General features: G+C 52.2%; 1 protein-coding gene across 2 annotated transcripts in view; it reads right to left on the reverse strand.

Moving 5' to 3' along the window:
* Window positions 1-10,846: 10,846 nt before the first annotated feature.
* Window positions 10,847-24,523, reverse strand: part of TXNDC16 (thioredoxin domain containing 16) — a 46,099-nt gene continuing 32,422 nt past the window's right edge. Inside the window, exons 16-20 of one of the 2 annotated variants that reach the window (XM_061998244.1) lie at window positions 21,183-21,267; window positions 16,706-16,844; window positions 15,930-16,090; window positions 14,012-14,202; window positions 10,847-12,617 (exon numbers count right to left, since the gene is read on the reverse strand). In XM_061998244.1, the coding sequence (XP_061854228.1) occupies window positions 12,334-12,617; window positions 14,012-14,202; window positions 15,930-16,090; window positions 16,706-16,844; window positions 21,183-21,267 (860 nt within the window). In that variant the 3' untranslated portion in view covers window positions 10,847-12,333. Of the gene's footprint in view, window positions 12,618-14,011; window positions 14,203-15,929; window positions 16,091-16,705; window positions 16,845-18,846; window positions 19,591-20,334; window positions 20,552-21,182; window positions 21,268-24,523 lie in introns of those variants that run through there. The other variant, XM_061998245.1, reaches the window with a different exon arrangement.

The following is a 24,523-nucleotide window of genomic DNA, read 5'->3' on the forward strand; positions in this document are numbered from 1 at the left end:
TATCCCTGGCCGTTCGTGCTACCAGAGTTTTGGCCACACAGCTGATGGAGAGCCATGGGCTTTGTCATGCCGAGTGCTTGTGTACATGGAGGAACATTTATTTGTCATGAGCAGCTGCTATTTCCACTGATAAAGAGCTTTTCCATCCAACTGGGGCTGGGAAATGCTCGTTTCCAGCTGTGTGGACTCTCCAAGGGCCCTGTGGAGGCTGGTCAGCTCTGCAGCTCGGTGGGGATGAGGCCTCAGCCCTTTCCCTCAGCCAACCTCCAGTACTCCAGGCCTCGCTGTCCCCCATGGCCCCTGCTCTCCTGGGGCTGTTCTCAGCAAGGCCATCAGCAGCCTTGGTTTCTGCTACAGGGCCACGTCAGAGCTGTGGATTAGAAGGAGCACGAAGCCCCTGCAAACCTCCTGCAGCTCTGCAAATGGAGTTGGGGCCAGGCCCAAGAGAAAAGGGAAAGGGGAAAGAGAAAGGGGATGGGGATGGGGAAAGGCTTCCTGGCTCTCTCTTGGTGTGTGGAAAGTGAAAGGGATGGGGAAAGGCTTCCTGGCTCTCTCTTGGTGTGTGGAAAGTGAAAGGGGATGGGGAAAGGATTCCTGGCTCTCTCTTGGTGTGTGGAAAGTGAAAGGGGATGGGGAAAGGCTTCCTGGCTCTCTCTTGGTGTGTTTGCCCATGGAAGTTGCCATGCTCAGGAGGTTTCTCTGTGGGTTGTGCTTTGCCATCAGCCCCCTGTTCATTGCCTTTTGCCTTCCCAAGCCTCGGCAGCTGAACCAGTCAGGATTGAGCCTCCTCAAGATGCTGTGGGAGCTGGAGGCTTCCAGCTGCCAGGGTTGTTGGGGGCATCCCGGGACAGCAAAGCACAGAAGCTCTGAGCTGCCTGAGAGGCGTCAGGGCTCAGAACCCAACCCAGGACATGCAGGGCAGGACATCCGCTGGCTCAAGCAGCTGGTTCTCCCCTCAGGGAGCTCCTTCCCTGCGAGGATCCTTCCTGGAGCAGCTTGCTCAGCACTTTCCTTCTTGGCAGAGCTGCCTGCAGAAGCCAGGACCTGCTCTTCCTCCCCAGGCACAGCATTTTCCTGCCAGTGCATCCCACAGACACCCCAGCAGCAGCTGGGCTCAGCTTCAAACAGCTGCCCAGGCCAACTGCTTCTGCCATGGCTACACAAGAAGCTCTTGCTTCTCTTCATCATTTATTATTGGGGTGAATGTGCTGTGATGATTAGACTAAATCCCAAAGACTTGCAAAGTCCATAATGGATGATCTCTCTTGGAGAGAGAGCTGAAGGGCCCTGGTGTGATGCTTCCCTTCTGCAGGGGGTCTGGGAGCAGCTGGGCAACTTTCAGCACCTGCAACTGTTTAAGGGAGATCAGCTTCTCCTGGGCATGGCACTGATGCTCTCAGGGGTGTTTGAGTGTGGCCAGAGGAGCAGGGCAGTGACTGTCCCGCTGTGCTGGGCCCTGGTGAGGCTGCAGCTCGAGTGCTGTGTTCAGTGTTGGGCCCCTCACTGCCAGAGGGACACTGAGGGGCTGCAGCGTGTCCAGAGCTGGGCAGTGGAGCTGGGGAAGGGGCTGGAGCACAAGTGTGATGGGGAGCAGCTGAGGGAATGGGGGTGTTCAGCCTGGAGAAGGCTGAGGGGAGACATGAGCACTGTGCAACCCCCCGACAGGAGGCTGTGGTGAGGTGGGGTTTGGTCTCTTTGGAGTCCCCATCCCTGGAGCTATTGCACAGCCGTGGAGCTGAGGTGCTGAGGGCCATGGGTTAGTGGTGGGCTGGGCAGGGTGAGGGGAGGGGTTGGACTCCATGAGCTTAAAGGTCTTTTCCAAGCTCAAGGATTCTATGACTCTATGATCTGCTGCCCATGCCCCCCCACCCTCCTCCAGCTCACCCAGAGGTGCTGGGAGCACAGGCCTCGTCCCTACCAGGGCAAGGAGACAGGTCTGTGCAGCAAACACCACCATGTTGCTACTCTGCTCTGTTTCTTGCCTCTCAGGAGGGAGCAGCTCATGTTTTCTCACATTTTTCTGAAGTCATTCTGTGTTTTCAGAAGGACACATGAAGCCAGGCAGGATTTCTTCTCTCAGGCATGTTTGCTTTGAGATTTGCCATTGCACAGCAGTGCCTGGTGCATTTGTTAAGTCCTGTTGAATTCCCTTTTTCCCTCTGCTTGAGCTTGTTGGTGCCTCTGGGAGTGGAAGGGTGCTGGCAGCCCATGGGGCCGTATGGCTGCTGCAGCAGCAGATGTCACTGGGGTGAGAACCCCTTTGGGGTCTCCATCCTTTCAGAGCAGGCCCTGTCCTCCCAGGGAGCTCCTATGGAGTCCTTGTCCTTTTAGCAGGTCACTGTGCAGGGGTCCCAGCTGTTATATCCAAGAAAAATACATCCTGTCCTTGATACTGAGCAGCTTGGGCAAAGAGATGAGGCAAACAAATGAGTGTCAATAACCTCATGCTGGTGCAGGGACATTAGTGTGATAATGAATTGGCCCTGACTAGGGGCCTGGCTGGATAAAACAAGATGTTTCTCTTGATGAAGCCCAACCTTGATCCCTGCTGAGGGTGGGTGGCAGGGACCCTGTCTCAGAGGAGCTGGGTCTGTCATGGGCTGGCTGGCTGTGGGCAAAGGGTAAGCAAAACTCCTCAGCTTAAAAGCCTGGCCCTGGGAGACTGGGAAGCTTCTTCCCAGCACTGCTGGAGCACTGGCTTTCCCTGGAAGTCTCTGACACACCAACGGGAGGATGCAGAGAGGAATTTGCCCTCGTCACACTGTGGTGGCTCAGGGAAGACCCATGGTGTGGGAGAGAAGAGAGCAGGACTGAGTGGTCCTCACTGCTGATGACTCAGTTTTCAGCCATCCTTGGGATGTTGCTCAAGAAAAAAAGATCATGGAAAGCCAAGGAAGTGCAAAGGAAATGGACAGCGGGAGGGTTGGGATTAAATGGCTTGAACTCATATCCTTAAAACCATTGATCTACTTTGGGAGCTGCCTGGGGGGAGGAATGCAAGTCTGGAGCAGCTGGCTCACACTGAAGGTCTCTTTGTAGCTTGTCTCCATCACCAGACACTCGCTGGGATTTAGGGAATGAGGCCAGGGACAGGGAGAGGCAGAGCAACCTCAGCTGGCAATGGTCAGCAGCCACCACGAGCCAACCCACCCCCTCTGAACTCACCCACCCCTCACTCCACAGGGGCTTGGGAACTGGCCAAGGATGTATCCATGGGTGGGAAACACACCTTGTGGGGACAGGGGCTGTGGGGGATGTCCTCCCAGAGCACCCCTCTCCCCGCCTTGGCCTGCCGCTGTGGCTGTCAGTGTGGGGGACAGGCTGGGAGGAGCAGGGCACGGCGTGCAGGGGAATAGTTGAAGCTTTGCCATGGGGAGCTGGGAAGGCTGGGCTGTGTTGTGAAGCCCTTCCTGTTCCCTGGGAATCAGACTGAGGAGATAAAGTAAAATAGCTGAGATTTCATTCCAGCTGGAGCTGAAAATGGCCCAAACTGTGCTCCTGGCTGCAATGACAGGAGAGAGAAATCCCTCCTGCTGAAAACAGTGTTTCATCACATTTCTAATACCTATAGGGTGGGTGTCAGGAGGATGGGTGACACTGTTTTCTGTGGTGCTCAGAGACAGGAGTTCCACTTAAACACAAGGAGAAACTCGTTTGGTGTTGAGGTGAGGGAGCCCTGGCACAGGCTGCCCAGGGAGGCTGTGGAGGCTCCTTCTTGGGAGGTTTCCAAACCCACTTGGACACATCCCTGTGCCTCCTGATGGAGGGGAACCTGCTTTAGCAGGGGGTTGGGCTGGATGAGCTCTGCAGGGGCCTTCCCACCCCCCACCATGCTGGGATTCTCTGAAATCGCAGCTTTGTCTCTTACTCAGCCCATGCACCATCCTGGTGCCTCACATGTCTCAGCATCTGGCTGCCAGGCTGCAGGTGAGGGGGTGAGCTGCTGGCATCCAGCCATGCCCCATCACCCAGAGCCCTCTCTGCTCTGAGGTGGCATCACTGGGTCACTGTGGTCCCCACCAACCACAGGACTTCCCAAGCCATGAATCTTGAGGGATTTCCTCTGGCTGGTGCATCGCTGCCCCGGGCTGACACAGCCTGAATCATGCTCCCACCGTCCCATCTCACACTCCACAGCTTGGCCAGGCTTTGTCCTGACCTGCTTCCCTCCCAGAATGCTCCCTGCTGGCCCAGTGGATGGACCACAGCGGATGGACCTTCGAGCCCCTTGGGACCAGTGTGTGAGCCCTGCTGCAACACCGGCTGCTGGAGGCAGTGGCATCGTGGCTGAGCTGGCAGCCACAAAGCTCCCAGCTCCTGACTCAAAGCCCAGTGCAAGTCCTGGGCTGAGGACAAACAAACAGCTTGGGTTCCTGGTGGCTTTTTCTTCAAGGATCTTTGGTTTTGGTAACCCTCTGGGGACAGGGGTTGGGGGGAACATGGAGCAGCATTGCTTGAGAGGCAGGTGGGACCCAGGGACACATGAATGTCCCAGCCAGCCCTGATGTGGGGTCACAGCTTTTGTCAGCAGGTAATTAGGGCTTTGAAAGCACTTTGAGTGCATCCCTGGTGAGGGAGGCCATGGTGAGGGCTCAGTCTGTCCTCTGCAGAAGCAGAAATGAAGCAGGTTCCTGCCTGCACCAGGAGCCCACAATGCCTCACTGCTGCCTCCTCCCCGACACGAGGGGAAGAGCAAGAGGCTGCAGGAGAGGCACAGACCTGGAGCTTTTGGGATTTGTCTCTCTGGGGTCCTCAGCTCAACCGCAGGAGCTGGAGCCCCTGAAGGTTGCCTGTTAGAAGGTTGCAAGCTTGTATTTTTCACACTCTTCATTAAGGGCAGAAGAGGAAAGCGGCACCTTGCTGAAGGGGGACAAGAGGGGTCTGCACACGGGGACAGCTCAGAGCACAGCCAGGTAACTCTGGGGAAACCCAGCTCTGCAGGAAGGGCTGGCAGCTGGCAGCCTGAGGAGGAAGGCTGTGTGCCACCAGGATGGGAGCACGGCAGGGGATGGTGGCAGTGGGTCACACCACAGGCATTCACACTCTTGTTGGCATCAGTTCATTTGGCCTGGCTGGTGCTGGGGGTGGTGTGTGGACTGAGGACATGAGGACAAGGTCTGGGACCACCTGGGTGCTTGGCAAAGAAGGGGCTGGAGCTCAGATGAAGCCTGTGGTTGTAACATTGGCTTTCCAGGGGAAATCATGGAATCCCAGCACGGTGGGGGTGGGAAGGGCCCTGCAGAGCTCCTCCAGCCCAACCCCCTGCTAAAGCAGGTTCCCCTCCATCAGGGGGCACAGGAACGTGTCCAGGTGGGTTTGGAAACCTCCTGAGAAGGAGCCTCCACACCCTCCCTGGGCAGCCTGGGCCAGGGCTCCCTCACCCTTACAGTACTGTAAGGGTTTACTGTAAGTAAAGTAAGGCTCTCAAATATCCTCTCTTGGCTGTAAAGAGAGAGGTTGAATGTGAACACAGAGGTGCTCATTCCTGAGAGCAAACAAGGAGTGTCTGGATGCATTTCAGCACCCACCTCTTGACAAGGGACAGGAGAGGCTATTTTTTACCCTCCCAGCTGGCAGCTCCATGGAGATGGGGTGTCTGCAAAAAGCTCAGCCAAAAGAAGCCCCACAGACCCCACGTACTGCCACAGGAAGGGTAGTAAATAACCATGTTCTTTCTCTCCCTCTGTGCCCTGTGCTGGGAGCTGCCCTGGGTCGCAGGACTCTGCCTGCTGCCCATGGACACTCTTCCAGCTTTGCTTCTGAAAGCATTTGCAGTTATTTTTGGGCAGTAACCTCCTTTCCAAATATTTGCCTTGGTGTTAGTGCCCAGCCCTGCTCACAGCTGAGGCTCCCTCCTCTGCTCATTGCTGTGCAAAGCTGAGCTTTCCCAACCGTAGCACCCTTCATGCAGCCCTATGGTACTTCCATGTCCAAGGTCCCACTTCTCCCACAGTAACACCAGGATCCCCGGAGAGTCACCCAGAACACCTCCCTGAGGTAACCCAGCCCTCCAGAGCTCCTGCTCCCCAACCTGGGTCACTCACAAGCCCAGCTGTGAGAGAAAAGACTCCAGACTTCAGACACAGAAGGTGCCTGAGGAGATGCTCCATGTACTGCACTGAGAAGTTCTGCTGTCTGCTCTCCTCCAGGCAGGACTACTTGTGGAGCACAGTTGGGCTAGACACATCATAGCTTTCATTCCCAAGACCCTGCTTCAGCCCTGGGCACAAGGGGTTTCAGCAACAGGTCCATGGCTTTGCCCTCACCAGGGGTCTTGGTTGTTACTCTTCTATAGGTCCATGTGCTTGGGCAGCTGTCAAAGGGAGAGGAACACCACCAAGTTCAGCCAGACGACTATTTGTGTTGCAAGCAAGCCAAGAAATCCGCAGCCCACGGAACAAAGGCTCTTCCACACCTCCCCACTCCACTGGAGAGCTGGGCATTGCCCTCAGGGGCTGGAGGGAAGCTGGGAGCCTTCCCAGCTGGGAAACTGGCCCCCATGTCACCACTGAGGGCTGAATCACCCTATTGCAGCCACCACCACTCTTTCATCACACAGAAGGGATTTGGCAACCCCACGGGCTAATAATAGAGCTGTGCTGTGTTCCCTTGGGCCCCATGCCCTGCTGGGTCAGTGTGGGACAGCAAAGCAAACTCCAAGGGAGGTAAAGCACTGAGTTTACCTAAGGAGAGGTGAGGCGAGTGGGGAAATAACCTGCAGAGAGCAGGAACTGGAGCAGTGCCCTCTGCCCCTTATCATTTCCTACGCACAAGCCAAGCCAAGAGGGAACAATGAACAATGGAGCCAGTGACGTGGGGCTAGGGGACTGTGCCACCTCCCCACAGAACTCCAGGCTCTGCTACTCTCCAGGGCTTGGGAGAGATGCTGTGAAGGGATTGCCAGGGGGTTGCTGCTGTTCCAGCCTGGTCTTTGAGTTCAGCTGCCGGGTGTGAATCACCCTCAGCAAACAGCAGCATGAGTGGGGAGGCCCCTGCGTGGCCACCCACATCACCCAGCTCGGGGACAGCAGAAAATGCCACGGTGCAGTCCCAGAAGGACATGCTGGAGGTGGAGCATCTCTCTGTTGGGAAGAGAAAATACAGAGAGAAGGCATCCTATGAGGAGCTGCTTCAGGCTGCTCGACCTGGCTCCGAGAGGATGGAGCCAGTGGTGCCCTTTGGACCTGATCCCTGCTCATGCTGAGCGTGGGGCAGAAGGGTTGGAGGCCCATCATGGGCATCCTGCAAGCTACCACAGGCAGTGTGGGATTGGGTACCTGCCCTGGCAGGAGCACCGCTGTGTTTTTAGCAATGGAAGCACCAGGCAGAAGAGCCACCTTACGCAATGAGGAAACTCATCCCAGCCACCCACCACCCTTTATCTCACATCCCTACTCCATCCTGCCCCTGCACCCTCCCTTCCCCTGCGTGGCTCCTCTGGCACCTCCAGCCGTGCCAATACAGCACCAGCCGCTTCCTGTCCCACCCCCAGATCAACATCTCTCTATCTCTCTCTCCAGATTTCCCCCAGCTTGCCCCCCACCTCTGTGCTTCAGCCACCAGCCCTGCCCCACATCTGCAGGCATCATGTGGGCTTGAGGAGCTGGGCAGGGCACGGTGTCCCATGGCAGAGGAGGGTGTCCCATGGCAGGGGAGGGTGTCCCATGGCAGGGCAGGGTTCTCCACAGCAGGAGAGGGCTCTCCATGGCAGGGAAGGCTGTCCCATGGCTGGGGAGGGTATCCCATGGCAGGGGAGGATGTCCCATGGAAGGGATCATGGCCAAGCCGTGAGGAGAGGATCGTGTCCCACCAGTTGGCAGCAGGGAAAGTGTCTCTGCCAGGCTGAAGCACCAGCTGGGATGGAGTGACTGGTCCCTACCATCCCCCAGCCCTGCCAGAGCCCATCTCCACGCAGCACCAGGCCTGGATAAGCCCAAGGGACTGTTACCAGCCCACCACGTCCATATCCTGCTTGCCATTCTGACAGGGCTGCCATGGACAGCTGGCAGGCAGCTGCCTGCACACAGCCCATCGTGCCCTTCCCATGCCCCCTGTTCCTGCCTTGCAGCATCTCCCCTCTGGGGGCAATGTCCCTCCCCTGCACGCCTCCTCCCTGACACAGCCCTGTTTTCTGTTGTGCTGCAGTTCCACCCCTACAGCAGAGCCAGATGAGAGCCCAGCTGTGGAGCCAGGCTTACTGGGAGGGACTGTGGCTATCAGTGGTCCAAGCCTAGGACTGTGCTCACCAGTGGTCCAGAGTGGGCTGAGAACAGCTGAGCTGGCAAATTCACCTGCCACTGTAAGGACTTTCACTGTCCTTGCTTTGCTCAAAGTGGGAAACACTGGGAGAAATGCCACGTTTGCTCCCTGGTATCCCATGGTTTGGAGAGCACCCAGCAGGGACGTGCGTGGGAGCTGAGTCAGTGGGCACTGAGCATCCCAGGGCAGTGGATGGCATGGGAACCTCCCGGTCCCTGGGGCTTTCATGGGGCTCAGTCCAGCACCTCTTGGCCCAGCCACACAGTGGGCACCTCTGTAACCCTTCTTCTAAAAGCTCTTGGAAGGTGGGAAATGCAACGTGCAGCCTTAATGTTCCCTCCCACTGCTGCTGCAAGCCTTCCTCCCTCCTAACTGATGGCACGGAGGATGGTGAGACACCAGTCAGAGCATGGCAGTAGGGAATTCCCTACTGTTTGGGACAGTAACTCAGATTTGCTCTCTAGGACAAGCATGTAATCCTTTCTTATTTTTGTCTATCATTATTGTATCTTCTGGACAACCACTGACATTTAAAGACCCCCCTGAAAGGCTCCCAAAGTGCACAAAGTACTCGGGAACATCCACCTTTGGCACAGTGCTGAAACAAAACACCATCAAAAGCAGATGTTGGCCTGAAACCATAACTAGTCCATATCATATCTGTCAGGAAATCTAACAGCTTCTCAGCTCAGCACACACCTCAGAAGCATCATGTGGGGAGCCAGATCTGTGGGTTACCCAAACAGATATATCTTTTATGTGTTCAGTGGTTGAAAAAGGGGCTGAAAGCATCAGCTCTCGCTCTGATCTTACCTGGCTGCAGCATGAGGAGGTGCTGAGAGGCAGAAGTGGTGACAGGCTCCCTGACTGCCCATCTCTGCCAGGCATGGTGGGCAGGATGGCATCAGCCCCTGGCATCCATACCATCCCATGCAGCAGCCCCCAGGGCCAGAGCTCTCCTTCCTCAGCCAGACAGCCATAAATACTCACTGAATACCACTTTCCCCGCTACCAAAAACAACTGAGTGCTGTAGTGTTTTCTCTAGTGAATGAGCACCCCGTGGGATGCAGACCACTCTCAAACAATCCATCAAACAAACCACAAACTCAACCAAGGCCGGGCAGCCTGAGGTGGTCCAGGACCCCGACTCACAGCCATGCTCACAGTCACACACAGCTGCTGTCAGACCCTTTCCCTGGGCTCCCCCAGGCCGCAGCTGGGGGCTCGACCCGATGATGCCGCTGGTGATGTGGGGGGCTGAAGCGTGTGGAGCAGGGTCTCCCCACGCCTCCGGGCTCCCCCTCAGTCAGCAGCATCCCCAGGGCACGCAGCCGACAGCCGCAGCCCCACGGCAGCGGCAGCTCCACAGCAGCGCGCGCCGTGCAGACTGGCCCCTAGTTGACAAGCTCCCACTCCATGCTGCTCAGGCACCAGCCACAGAAAGGCAGAGGCCAGTAGGCAAGCTCCTGGCATGGCACAGACCCTGCAGAAGGAAGCAAGCAAGCAAGGAAGGGAGCGTTCCCATCGGGATGCATCCGGGACAGCGCCTGAGGCAGAGGTGGATTGACTGAACGGGAGAGAGGATTTATTCATGCCATCAGGGACAAGCCCCAGCATCACTCTTCAGCTGCAGCAGGGAGGAGAGTGAGGCTGGAACAGCAGCAGTGGTGGCATTAGGGAGAGGACCAATGTGGTCCTCGCTCCGTTAGGGAGGAACAACCCCATGCACCAGGACAGGCTGGGGATTTACCTGCTGGAGAGCAGCTCCAGGAGAGGGACCTGGGAGTGCTGGTGGGCAGCAAATAAACACGAGTCAGCAATGTGCCCTCGTGGGCAAGAAAGCCAATGGCATCCTGGGGGGCATCAAGAAGAGTGTGAGCAGTAGGCCAAGGGAGGTTCTGCTTCCCCTCTGCTGTGCCCTAGTGATGCCTCATCTGGAGTCCTATGTCTAATTTTGGGCTCCCCAGCTCAAGAGGGACAGGGAACTGCTGGAGAGAGGCCAGCACAGGGCCACCAAGATGATCATGGGACTGGAGCATCTCTGTGATGAGGAAAGGCTGCGGGACCTGGGACTGTTTAGTCTGGAGAAGAGAAGGCTGAGGGGGGAACTCACCAGCACTTTTAAGTATTTAAAAGGTACATGTCAAGAGGATAGGGCAGCACTTTTTTCTGTCTCAAGTGCCAGGACAAGGGGTAATGGGCACAAGCTGGAACACAAGAAGTTCCACTTAAACACAAGGAGAAACTCCTTGTTGTTGAGGAGAGGGACCCCTGGCCCAGGCTGCCCAGGGAGGGTGTGGAGGCTCCTTCTCAGGAGGTTTCCAAACCCACCTGGACACGTTCCTGTGCCCCTGATGGAGGGGAACCTGCTTTAGCAGGGGCTTGGGCTGGATGAGCTCTGCAGAGCCCTTCCCACCCCTCCATGCTGGGATCCTGTGAGGACAGGCACTGACCAGGGCAAAGCTCACAGAGCCACTGGCGCAAGGACCTCGTATGGCAGAGGAACGATGGGAACCCACGAAGGATCTGTTTGCACCCTGACCCCCTCCCTCCTCTGGGAATACTGGGCTGCATGGCAGGCTCTGCTCTGCATGCTACAGTTTATTACTTTAAATATATACATTTTGGCTCAAAGCCTGTCATTAAGTCCAAAAAATGGTCAGTTTCAATTAAGAGCTTCAAGGAGATCCCAGCACTAATGGTCTATTTCTGGGCATTTCAAAATACTCCCAACCATGTGGGCTTCTTGCAGATGAGAAGCAGACTTTACAATGCTCTCAGCAGTTCCTTACCATCAATTTTTCCTCTCCCCTGTAACTTCAGTGGTATAAGGAAGAGGATCTGTCCCTCTGGCCATATCTCAGTGGTGCTATGAGAGGGAGCAGATGTTTATTGCAGGGGGTTGGAAGACCATCATGGCACAGGTGGGAGTAGACAAAGCTTCCCTCCAAACACCCAGGTCTCCCCAGCCTACATCCCACACTAGCCTGCAGCTCAGGTTCTCCAGCAAGGAACAACAGAGCTTTTGTTGTCCTCAGAAGATGGACAGAGGTCACTTCTGCAGGTCCTTCACCTCCCCATTTGGACAGGGATATGAAGCAGCTCCACAGCACCTCAGAAGGGCCTGTTCCCAACACTGCCAGCCTTGCCCTTCATCTCTCTCCCGTTTCTCAAGCCCTGAGCTTTCTGTTGCCTTCACTCCCTGCTCAAGAGGCAACAACCTCACTCCTGTCGCAGACAGCAAAGAAAAACTGAGGCTGCAAATAACCCCCCTGGGCTCTTTACCAAGAAAATGCCAGCACTGAGCAAAGCCATTCTCCAACCTGCCTTCCGCTGGGATTTGCTGGCAGATTTACATCCCAGCTATTTGCAGCTGTTGTGATGCCCCGAGCTCTGGCCCTGTAATAAAACTGCTTTCACCAGATGCTCCTCTTCCCCTCGAGGACGAACACACTCAGGAGCTGGGCTCTGGGGTCAGGTGTGAAGAGGAGTGGGTGCCAGCGGGAGCAGCCCTGGGGCAGGTGGCACACTTGCCCTCCCAGCTCCACATGGCCAGGGCGCTGCTGGAACCGCCTTCTGAGAGCAGCTCCTGCTGGCACGCAGCTGTAGAGCTGCTACTGCGACCAGGAGGGGAAAGAAATGACCTTTGGTTATCCTCACCTCTTCCTGCTTCGGGAGGAACCGCAGTGCCTATGTGCGCACTAAAGAGCCGGGCCGTGCTGACTGGGCTTTTGCAGCCTCCAGCGCGCCGTGAGCTCGTCGCTATCCGTCCCTCAGCTCTGCGGCGGGCCGAGCTCCCTCGCAGCAACGTCGCTGCGACAGGCTCCGGCTGCAGGCAGCGAGATGCAGTCCCAGCAGCGGGCGGTGGCGGTACGGTGAGTGCCGGACCAACATCGTTCCGGTGCAACCGCCGCTGCGCCACCACCAACGCGCTGCACCAGACTTAGGGGCCGGTTTACCCCCTCACCCTTAATTTACAGCTAAAAGCACTTCTCGTCATAAAGGCTCCACGGAGGGGTGGGAAGGTGAGAAGGTGTGGTGGGCAGCATGCCACACCTCTCGCTGCCCCTCTCTCAGAGCTCGCTGTGTCTCTTGCCCTGCTTCTCCCTCGCTGACAGCCTCGGGGCTGTGCCTCGCAGGTCCCTCCCGGGGGACGCGACTTTCTCGGCCTTGGTGTCCTGGGAAGGCTCCTCCTGGAGGGGGTTGTCCCCTCCTGGGCTCTGTGGTGGGAGCTGTGCTGCTGTGTCCCTGTGGGGAGGGGAGCTGTGGAGGGGCGGCTCAGGCGCTGCCATCTCCATCATCTGGAGGAAGTCGTAAGCAGGGAGAGGTGGTTTCCAGTCTTCCTCAGACAGGACACCTGAGAAGCAAACACAGTCCCATGTTAGTGAGGGTTATGCAGCCCCACTCCACACACATTTCCCTGTCAGAGGAACTATGGCTTTTCCTGCCCTTCTGGTGAATGTAAAATTAAAGAGCACCCTCTTTTCTCCAAAGCTAACACCACCCCCCGAATTAAACCAGCCAGAGGTGCATCAGTATGTGCTGGAACTGTTCAAGGCTCCACTGCACAAAGGTGCTGGGGGTCTTGTGTCCTCAGACAGCTCCCCTGCAGCAGTCCCACTCAAGGTCTGGCCAGCAGTGGATGGATGTTTCATTGAAGTCTCAGATAACTGTGTTAATCATAGAGATGCCATTAGGAGTGAGGGGAGGCTGCTGTCTACATGGGGAGCAAGCAGCCCCATTAGGAGAGGATGCTCGTTAATTTATGCTCTTAAGACTGGTCACACAGTTCATAGCACTTAAAAGCCTAAGGAAGGAGGTTTTGATGGGTGGCACAGGCCTTGGCCACACAGAGAGCTACTCAGTCAGCAGCTCATCTCTCTGACACCCCTGAAAACTAAGGTCCCTAGGTAGGGACCTGTGTGAAAAGCTGGGTGCTTTTAGCAGTGGCAATGCAAAGAGGTGTGGGAGGATGGCTGGCTCACAAGGTTCTCCTAGCAATTCCTGGGTCAGAAATGGTGTCTTCAGGTCTGGCAAGAGCCTACACATCCTGCTTCATCAGGCTTTTGGAAGTACTTGCTTTGAAAGGCTCATTTTAAAATTCACATCTATCAAGTGGAGGCAATCCATGGCTCTTCTAGAGCCTGGAGCAGGCTGGCAGATGGCAGTTCCCAAGATTTCTGGGGCATCCCATGGCTACACATAACACGAAAGGAAGGCACATCCCTGCTGCCCTCCTCTAAAGCTCCAGCAGGCTGCTCAAAGCAGGAGGGGTGCAAAGAAAAGCTTAGCAGTACAAGCCAATCCTTTACGTAACAAAGAGCACAGCAAAGCATCAGCTTCCTTATCCTCTCCCAGCCGAAAAAAATGCTGGAAGGGGTCTAAAGAGCAGCTATTTCTTCTGCTGACAAGTGGGAGCCAGGAGGGCTTTGTTAGCAAGCTGTGTCTCAGAAGGTCTGTTGGCAGTGAGTGGAGAGCACAGCCAGGTTTGGAGATTATCGCGGGGAAGACGTGTCGATTCACAGCGATTCACTCTTGGCTCTGAACATTAAACAGTCCTGAAGCAAACTTGTGAGTGTGGGTATTCTCTTCTGGCTGGACTATTTGTACTTCTCGTGCTCAAACTAGCCTAGCTACTTTTTCCATCATTAAATTCCAGGGCAGACAATTTATTGCACGTAGCATCTTCTCATAAACAGCCCGGTGCTAACAGTGCGTGCTTAGGATCGTTACAAACGTGTGCCCACTTACTGCTGGGAATCTCCAGGCCTGCTTTCAGCTTCTCCAGCCAAGACAAGATGTTGGTTTCAGTGAGGGACTGCTCTGATGGGAACTTGAATACCTGACCCCCATCATGAAGGTTCACCCAGGTGAGAACAGGCAGCGAAGGCACACTGGCAAAGTAAGCCTTCAGCACCCCGCGACCCACCGGGGTCTTCTTCCTGTTGGGAAGAGGAGATTCAGTTTGCTCACCAGTGGTTTGGCAGCACTGAGAGTTAAGCATGTACCAAAGCCCTTAGGCCACATCGAGCAAAGCACACACACTATTTATAAGCTCAATGCCTTAAGCAAGTCATTGGAGTCCAATGGAGGGGGAGCGGATGGCAGATGAGATGTGTGAAGAAATCCTGGAGCAGGAGGAGCTGAGGTAAACTCTGCAGGGAGGTGTGAAATGTTCTCCACCATAGGTTTTTAAGAAGAGGTGAGAAAGGAGTGGGACAGGTCACAGAGCCCTGCATAGCTAACCCCAGCTCCCTCCAGTCCAGCCACTGCCATTGCTCCATGGGAAGGCAGGACTTGATGCAGAGGCATGTGCTCAGGCAGCTCAGTCCTTGGGCAGCTGCTGGGTGCTTCCCCACAGCCCCAGGAGCTAAAAGGGCAACTTCCCCGAGTGACACAGAGACAAAAGAGGACATTGAGACAGAAGGACAGTAAGCCCACGAAGATGCTGGCTCTAGTGTGAGGCTGAGGGACACCTGAGGTCTGAGCTGGCTCTTACCATGGGAAGAAGGCTCTCTTTCTAGGATCATGGTACTCCTTCTGAGCCTATGGCCATGTTAGAACTACAGATTCCCAGAATGGTTCAGGTTGGAAGGGACCTTAAAGCCCATCCAGTTCCAACTGCCCTGCCATCGGCAGGGACACCTTCAAACAGACCAGGTTGCTCCAAGCCCCATCCAACCAGCCCTTGAACACTTCCAGGGATGTGGCAGCCACAGCCTCTGTGGGCAACCTGTGCCAGGGCCTCACCACCCTCATAGAGAAAAACTTCTTCCTTACATCTCATCTAAACTTCCCCTCTTTCAAAGCCAGTAGCCTTTGTCTTATCACACCATGCCTTTGTAAACATTCTGCCCTCTTTTGTCACAATGCCCTTTGGCTCTGACGAAGGAAGGAGGCAAATGTGTAGGTGGGGAAGTTCAACGGGCTCTTGGGTTCTTTTTTCTGCATTACTGGCAAAAAAAATAGTCTCCTCTCTGCAAACATGTGCATTCCCCATTAGCTAAACTTCAGCCCACGCTGCGAGGCGCTTCCCAGACTTCAAAGCACGTTATGATTAAGACAGTGAGGTGTCTCTAGGCTTGGGCAAAACAAACAGAGGCTAAAAACTGAAAATGCAGCTAGGGAGGGGAGGATTAAAAAAACCATCCCTCTCCTACAACTTTCTATTTCTTAGCTCCTGGGCTCATTTTGTTTCTTGAATATTTTTGAAGTTTGCCTTAAGGGCTTTGTTCTGAAAACTTTCTTTGCCCCAGTCAAAAAACAGGAACTGTCCTGCTGTGCTTCCTTCTAAGTACTGGTGGAAGAATCATCATAAGACACTCCAAAAGGGCATCAAAATGCCCCACATGTGATAAAAACACAAAGCACCCCCCAGCCAGGGTCAGGCTACTATGCAGGAGGTTTCACACCATCTAATCTATTGACAATTATATCTGCAATCAATTAAACATTCACTAATTTTACTTGGCTGTGCCATTTTGCAGCTGCCAAGAACATACAGAATCATTGCTAAATGATTTGACCTCCCAACTCGTGATGATTTCAGACCAAAAAAACACATTACCAGCAAAACCACTTTTCGGTTATTGCAGGCTCAGTTTCTTCTTGCCCTGAAATACTGAGAGCGAGCTAACGGAAAGAACACAAGAGGTTTTTACACACTCACAAGTTCAACCAGCAAGCCACAAACACTTGCTGGGCTCTTCCTTTTGCCAGCTTCAGCATTTCCTTGCTTTCCATTTGACTGATGTCACCATCGCTGAACAAGATGAGGAAAGGCTTTCTGAGTTGCAGGTAGAGGGGCAGATTTTGCACGGTGATTTCTGGCTGCAAGACATCAAAAAAAGTTGGGATTCATAGGGAGGAAAGAACAGGCTAAAACTAGATTTTTTTTGTCTTTTGTAAGAAGTGCAGGGGCTAAGCAAGGCTGCAGGATCCATGCTGAACACAGGCAGCTTGAAAACAAGTGTGGGCGCTGGGACCTTGGTGCCTGTTGGAGACGTCTGTACCCAACACTGCCCATCACAAGCTGAGTCTGTAGGAGCAGCTGTGTCCTCTGAGCTGAAGGGGTGTGAGGAGAGAAAGTAGAAGCAAGGCCAGCTCAGCCCAGCTCCACGTGCTATGGCTATAATTGGTCTCTGAAAGGTCCATGCAAGGGGCAGGGAGAAGAGCCTGTGAGAGGCCAAGCCCCTACGGCCGCAGGTTCGTGACTATGAGCACAAGCCAGGTCATCGGCTCCCAGGGTCTCCTCCCACGGGACCACACAGCAAACAGCAGATTTCTGTCCAGACTGTCTGATCCAAGCCATAAAATCTAAAAACAAATGTAACTCAGCATGATAGAAATAATGAGCAAACATATTTATGTTGCATGCTATAATCAGTGCTGCTGCAAACAACCACAATGGAAAAAGGACACTTGGGTCATTCTTTTTTTACTTACAAAAATGTCCAGCAATTCATATCTGATCATCTGCACCATGTCCTGTGAGCTCTGTTTGGACAAAGACAGGCCTTCCACACTCTGGCTTCCACTTCTGGAAAGAAGTAGGGCTGGGGGAGACACTGCATATTTACGGGATCTGAAAGAGGGGAGATTGAGGCGAGATGTAAGGAAGAAGCTCTTTCCTGGGAGGGTGGTGAGGCCCTGGCACAGGTTGCCCACAGAGGCTGTGGCTGCCCCATCTCTGGAAGTGTTCAAGGGCAGGCTGGATGGGGCTTGGAGCAGCCTGGTCTGTTTGAAGGTGTCCCTGCCCATGGCAGGGAGTTGGAACTGGAGGAGCTTGTGCCTTTTGATTGGAAGGTGCCTCCCAATCAAAACCATTCCAGGTTCTATGATATGTAGAGGCACAAGCACCTGCAGAAGAAAAAGACTGTGTTCCCCATCACCCCTTCTCCAGCCACTGTGGTGTCCTGATTTGATGGGGAGAGATAGGGCTGACATGTTTCCTTATCCCTTTCTGAAACAAGCCCTTACTCGGCTTGCACCAGACACTCAACACACACACACACAAACCCAACACTTTCATCGGCAAAAAGACACCAGCAGATAAACTACAGGAAAATACAAAACCACTATCCTCTAAGCTATTTGCTGTCACTTCTCTTTCATTTTCACATGTGAAGTTAGATGGTGCCAATGCCCAGCCAGTGCTTTACTCTGCCTCCCACAGCAAGGCAAACAGAAGCTCTTAGGTTCCACCCAAGGGACACTAATCTACGTTAAATCAGCTCCAGGAGATCTGGTCTTTGGCTTGGTGAACACAGGCAGTTTTGCTGAAGTCAGATATGTCTTACACCAACACACAGAGCCTGCAAATGCACACTCCAGGTGTAGAAACCAGCTCAGCCTTTACTCCCCGGTGTTCTTCTGGCTAAGGGGCTGAAGGGTATTTAAAGAAATGCTGAGAAGGTGAAAAGAGCAAAAACAAAAGAAGTCTGAGCCACAAAAGGGCAGGGAGTACACCAAGATGGGAGGGCCATTTTCTAGAAGTATGAGGAACTTCAGTCCTGAAGGCTCCAGATGTCAGTGTCCTGAGGAAGGGCACAATGGAGGAAGTCTGCTATCTCATCAGTTTTTTTGGTGGTGTCTGTAGTTTATGTTTCAAAGGCTGTGACAGTAGACGTGCTGGGGAAGACAGCGAGGCGTGAGGACATTTTGGGCTGCTGGAGGTGGGAAGGTGGGAAGCCTTTGATTCCCTTTACAAAAGTAATCGGATCCATCTGGTTGGTTTTTTCCCTCCATATGAGAAAGATGCCACAGACTCAATCTATTGCAAAGGGAGTTCATGGAAAAGTCATGTTACAGCCTATTGCACTTCCCTCTGTGCTTTGTCTGGGCAAATTGAGTCTGGACACTCAATTAGCAGTTCTGAAGGGGATGAAGACTAGTTCAAATATGCTTTAAAAACCTCAGTGTTCGGTATTTAATGTCATCAGTGACCAAGCAAGCAGAAGGAACTGCAGGTAACACATGTCCATGATTTTTGGCTCCCATGTAGGCCTTTCACTTCCACCATCACAGCACTTATCTGTCGGGAAATAATACCCTCACTGCAAATTTCTGAAGGGCACCCCAGATCTGCACTGATGTCTTGATAAAAAGCAGGAGTAATGAATGTCCATGGACTTTCCTGAGGTCTTGCAATATTGTGAACACATTGCTAAGCTGTTCTTGGATTTATCTGATTCATTTCAGCTTTTTAAATGTATCTTCATAAATCCAGCCCTGAGCCAAGCTTTCCCCTTCTACCTAGATTCTCAAGCTCTGCTCCTCAAAGAAGTTGAGTCTCACACCTCTGGTCATGGTTGGGAATCCCTTGAACTGTTAGGATCCTTAACCTTCCTCTCTGTTGTTTTACTAACTAACCTGTATTTCTCATTGATAAAGAATGGTAAAACCCTAGAAAATGTTTAAATTCTGAGGTTCTGTGATTTTGAACTTCTCAAATTTCCACAGGTATAAACAGACTCTCTGGCCTGATCACGTCTCAGAGGAGGTACAGGCTCTTGCTCCCTCTTTCTCAACACATCAATTTGTTGAGTAGCCTTTGATAAAGAAGTTTCTTGTATCCTGCCAGGAAACCAACAAATATCCCATCTAATAACTGGAGTCTGGCTTGAAATCACTTCTCATCTCTGCTGGTACCCAGGGGCTGTATGGTTGCTCAAGATAGATTTCTATTTATACACCAGGAGCATTCAATGGGCAATGTGAGACTTGCATTTAAATCAAAACCACCTGCAAACAAATACTTGGCAGGAATCTGTGACACCTGAGTGTTGGAGAAATAAAGAATTACTTCATTCAAAGCATTATTTCTTTAATGGTTCTCTTCTTTCGTTAGTTACCAAGTGAGCAGGTGCTTGCTGAGCAAACAGTTTTGCTAACAACACTCTTTGTGTATTTTGTACACCTTTTTCTCTGGGAAGAGGGGACTCAGCTTTCTGTGCACTGGGAGGTACAAACATTTCTTCCTTGAGCATTTAGCAGAAGAATAGCTTTTCTTTTCTTAAGAAGGGAAGTGAGCCTGGCTCTTGCATAAGGAATTCCTGTAAGTGTTTACTTTCTACTTACAGTTGAGAAGATGACCATGTACAGTAGCTTCACCCACAAATCACAGCCAAAATCCAATCCTGGCAGACTGAGTATCTATATAAACTGTATTAGCTATTCCAACTAAACAGAAGCATGCTGCAGACTGTGGCTGGAGGAGGATGGAGGTGTAGACTTTCATGTGTCATTGCTGAGAGAACACAGGCTTTTTCTACTGGTATCTTGTTTTGTAAGATCACTCTGCCTTCTTCTCTTTTTTGCCTTCTGAGATCCTTAGGAGAGAAAAGTCTTTTAGCTTGGAAGGTCAGGTTTTCACCTTGATGCTGCTGGTTGTGACTTCTGTAGCTGGCCAGTGATCTCCCAGCCCAGCAGTGAAGGAGCCTGGCACTGCCTCGCTTCTAAGACTCAACCACGGCTGGTGCTTTGAGGCACAATTTGGTTAATAGAGAGCTACTACCAAGATATTTACATTTTTATTCTCTGTGCATACCACAAAAAATGCCCTTTTCTCATCAGACACACTAGAGATGCATTGCATCTGTTAAGAAACTAATGAAAAGTCATTCACTGCTGCAGTGCCACAGTTAAACCCACACCTAGAAAACAGGCCAAGGACCTGCTGGGATTTTTTAACTCTGCCTTAATAGCTAATTCCTGATGGAAATGAGATGCCAGGACAAGCTGAAGATTCCCTCTGGATCTAGCAGTATTTAAAGGCACTGAAGCATCTCTCACAGTCTAATCCAAAGCACTTTGCCCCTTGTTGAAGTGAGTCCTAATGATACAGTTAAGCTCATGGGACTGATACACGCTCATATCCCATTAGCTCCAGTGTGGCTAAAAGTCAGGGCCACAGTTCATGCTTATTCAATCAGGAGCTACCAAGAAAGCCTTCACTTCATTTGATCATATGTGCAAGAAGAAGGCTGCTGTAATTTTCCAGCCGTCTTTCTGGAGAAAGATGATGCACCTCCCCAAAGCTCTGTCTGGAAATGGTGGGAATGTCTTGCTCTTACCAAGGGGAGGGAAACAGAGAGGGGCAGATCTTCCAAGAAACACAGATCCATGGTAAGATCAACTGTCGAAAAGATAGATGTAGGTTCTTCCCCATCCTTGGCAGTTGCAAACATCCCACAGCCAGATGTGAGTGCCCAGTGGGAAGCTGGATGAGACCAAAGAGGTTTAATGCCTTTCACACTGCAGAAGGGCCATCTGGTCCACACCAAAGCAGCTCTGTCGGATGAGAGCATTTATTTCAGGGCTTCCAAACCATTTTCTAGCACCCAGATACAGTGCTCACTCCACCATTAGCCAGGAAAGCCTGCAAGTAGTCACAAGCAGCCTCTCTTGTGGCTGCTCTTGGGGTAAACATCAGAGCAAGACTCACAGGAGAGGAGAAGGTGAAGAAAGACCAGTAACAATCCCTTCTTCCTGAAACAGGGGGACAGAACTGTTTTCCTCACAAATGGATCCTAGCTAGTCAGTATCATTTTCCCAGCCTGTTTTATTCTCCATTACAGTTTGATCCTGTTTGTATGGAGAACACAATAGATGGGGGGGAGGGGGGCTGGCAGGGCTGAGGGACTGAAAATACCCAGAGTGAATTTGAACAGCGGGACAAGAGGTGACCATTCATTACACCAGGGCTAAATAAACTGCCCATGGACAGGCTGCTAATCAGTATCAGAGCTGGGACTACATCTCTCTTTGGCTGAGAGATCACCCTACAGGACTGAGTCACTCATAGCTATTTGGGGCTGCTGCTAAACACTGAGAGTGGCCAACGACACTTGCCTTAGGCATTGACTTTCACCAAATACAGATCAGTTTGAATTCCCCTAAAAGAAAAAGATAAACAACTTACAAAGCCAAAGCATCATCTTCAAAATACATCCCCATCGTTACGTGGCCACTCAAGATGTTTCCTGCCTCTTCGAAAGCTTCCCTAGCTGTGAAAAAGAAAGCGATACAAAAACAAACAATAGAAAGAGAAGTGTCAGCTTCCTCCTGGAAATCAAATCACTGTCTGCACACAGAACACCCTCCCACCACAAACTGCCAGCTGGGAGCAAAACCTTGGGGAGAGGTTCGTGAGAAATGGATGCGTCCCATGGCCTCAGGCTATGGGAGGAGGAGTTGGCAGTGGCCAAAAGGATCAGAAGGAAAGTTCTTGCTATGAGAACAGTAATTGCTCTTCAGCCATCAGCACTCAGTTTCCAGGATCTGCACAACAGAGGCACTGATGGAAAATGAAATGTCTTTAAGGACTTCAAGTCTATAAGTGTTCTTAGGAACAGGAGACCCACTATAAACCTAAACTGAAATCTTGTAAATCCCAGTGACCTTTTGGAAATGACTGATGATGACTTAACTGGAGTAGTGCTAAGTGCCTAGCACATAAACCAGCTTCTCCCTCAAGTGTCTTGATTTTATCTGGTTCCTCAGAGCAGGCAGGGTCTGTCATGGGCATCCAGCTGGGATAGGGAATGTCAAAAAGTGCAATGCCTTGCAGACACAGCATGTCTGGGCAGCTGCAAAATAGATGCCAGCACCTTCACTGACAGAGCTCAGCATGAACCCATGGGCAGCAGCTGCTGGGGTCCTCCACTTGCCTTACCAGCCAGGTCAGGTCAGGCAGAGGATGGGGAGGAAAAGACTGGGTTGGGGCTCTCATGATCCATCTTAACTGAATCTATCCCCGCTGAGAGACAGCCAGCAGAGCCCCAAAGTGAAGCTGATTCCAGAGATGGTTTATGCCATTGTGAAACATGGTCAGTTTTGGGCAGCTGGATCCATAGAAGGATCACACGTTTTGTGAGAACATGCAAACCACAGTGCGTGAGCTTGTAAAATACACTTACAGATCAGAGACCAAAACTGCTGCTGCCAAAGGTGGGGTGAAAACAGGGCAGATTTCAACAGCCACCCCCACACACACACTTTGTATTGAGCAATTGAAAGCAATAAAGGAGGCTCTTCCGACTTCAGGAGAGTGAGAAATCACCCTCATTGGAGAAGTCAGGTTTTCCCAAGGATTAAGGTTACAGATATGTGTTGCTTTATAATTTCAATAAGATGTCATTCAGATACTATTTAGTGTTCCTCACAACATTCACTGTCGTATCACAACCGGCCAGCCCAAGCTCTTGGGACTGGTGACTCAGACCTCAGTCGGCTGAAGCTGGCTCACAACTGGTCACTTCTTGGTTGTTTGCTTCCTGCTTTCTAGCTACACTTAAAGCCATATTTTCCAGTGTGTTTCCTGGAACCACAGGGACCACAAACTTTCCTTTACATTATTTCCCTTTCCTGATGGAAGCTTAGATCCTCAAAGGAGGGGCTCGTTGAGGGTTCAGACACTGCGGGATGCAACGCACATAGAGCAAAGCTGGTGACAGAGCTCTTGGCTGGTTCATCTTGGGACACAGAGAAACCATCCTTGCCATGTCAAACCCATGCTTTTCCATTGCTTTTTAAAATTTGGTCACTTGACTTTACCAGTGTTGAGAGAAAAGCAACCCATAGGACCAGATGGTAAGGATCACCAAGAACTTCGCCAACAAAGCCTTGGGGAACTTGTGCGTGCCTCTGCTACTGCAGAAATGGCCACGGGCAGACTGTGAGCACCCTCCGTGCACTGAAGGACACAGCCTGATGTGGAAAGAGCAGGCTCACATCCAGGCTTCCTCAGAAGAACATTCTACAGGCATTTAACTTTAAACACCCACTTGAAAAGGAAATCTGTGTTGAAGTGCTGCCCTGGAGCAGCCTTGATTGCAAGAATTCTCTCCTAAATCAGGACAACCTGCAACCCCTTTCATCACGTGATTCCAAATTAGATCTTCCCTCCCTACCACACTTACCAATTTGGGGACTGTGCCAGACCCAGAGCCACGCATCAGCCTTCATTTCCCAACAGCTTACTGCAATGTCAGCACTGTGCAAGAACCTCTCGCCCCCGCTGCTCCCCAAACTCACCCAACTCCACTACAGATACAAAGCATTTCTAATGAAGCTATTTAAATATCTCCTATTCAATTAGTCACACCTGAGAGCAGGGTTTGAATTCCCTGTGGGACCTGGGGCTGATCAGCCTGGAGAAGAGAAGGCTGAGGGGGGGATCTCATTCTTACAAGTACCTAAAAGTGTTTGTCAAGAGGATGGGGCAGCACTTTTCTGTGTTGTGCCAAGTGACAAGACAAGGGGTAATGGACATAAACTGCAACACCAAAAAAAAACTCACTTAAACACAAGGAGAAACCCCTTTGTCGTTGAGGTGAGGGAGCCCTGGCCCAGGCTGCCCAGGGAGGGTGTGGAGGCTCCTTCTCGGGAGGTTTCCAAACCCACCTGGGCACGTTCCTGTGCCCCCTGATGGAGGGGAAGCTGCTTTAGCAGGGGGTTGGACTGGATGAGCTCTGCAGGGCCCTTCCCACCCCCACCACGCTGGGATTTTCATGCCACCTTTATTTAGTTTACACCAAAGCTGGCAAGCCCTGCAATACTACAGAGCTTTGCAGAACACAGGTGTAGTTTCATACATCTGCTGCAAGGTTAAGGACAAAGTTTTACTTCTAAGTATGCTTTCAGCTTCTGCATTGCAAACAAATTCTTCTCCTACAAGTCCTTGAAGTTCCCAGGAAAGTGCTCCTTCCCTGCCCCAGTAATACCATTCACTTCTTTGTAATACGTTTTAACTATGATTTTTCTGACAAGCTTCTTTTAGCTCAGACCCACTGCAGGGCTTCTTAACATAGTTCTGATGCTAAGTGCTGGAAAAAGTCCAGGGCTTGCTTTAACTGGACATGTCATTGCTCTCTTTCAGTTAACTGGAAAAGGCAATGACACAGTGCACTGCCGGTTCAGGTTTAAAGCAGCAGTTTTTGCCATGAGAAAATCATCGGAAATTTCAGATAAGTCTCCAGGCTGATAAGAGCAGCAGTGTGGTTTCCCTGATTCTGGCCTGTGTTTGGTGCCAGAAGCTGGCTCCACAGTTCTCTGCCCCCTCAGGTGGTTCTGCATGATGCTCCAACACCCTGCAGGTTACAGGCGCCGACAGCACCACGTGTTTCCTCTCCCCTGGCACCTGCGGCTCAGCTGCCCCACAATGCAGATGCCCTTCCAGACTGCAGACTGAGTGTGCCCTGAGGGAAGAAGTAATCTTGCAGGCTCCACACAGAGCCATCTGGAAACCTCCAAGATTCTTTT

The sequence above is a fragment of the Colius striatus genome, chromosome 6 (genome assembly GCF_028858725.1).
Source record: "Colius striatus isolate bColStr4 chromosome 6, bColStr4.1.hap1, whole genome shotgun sequence".
NCBI lineage: Eukaryota > Metazoa > Chordata > Aves > Coliiformes > Coliidae > Colius > Colius striatus.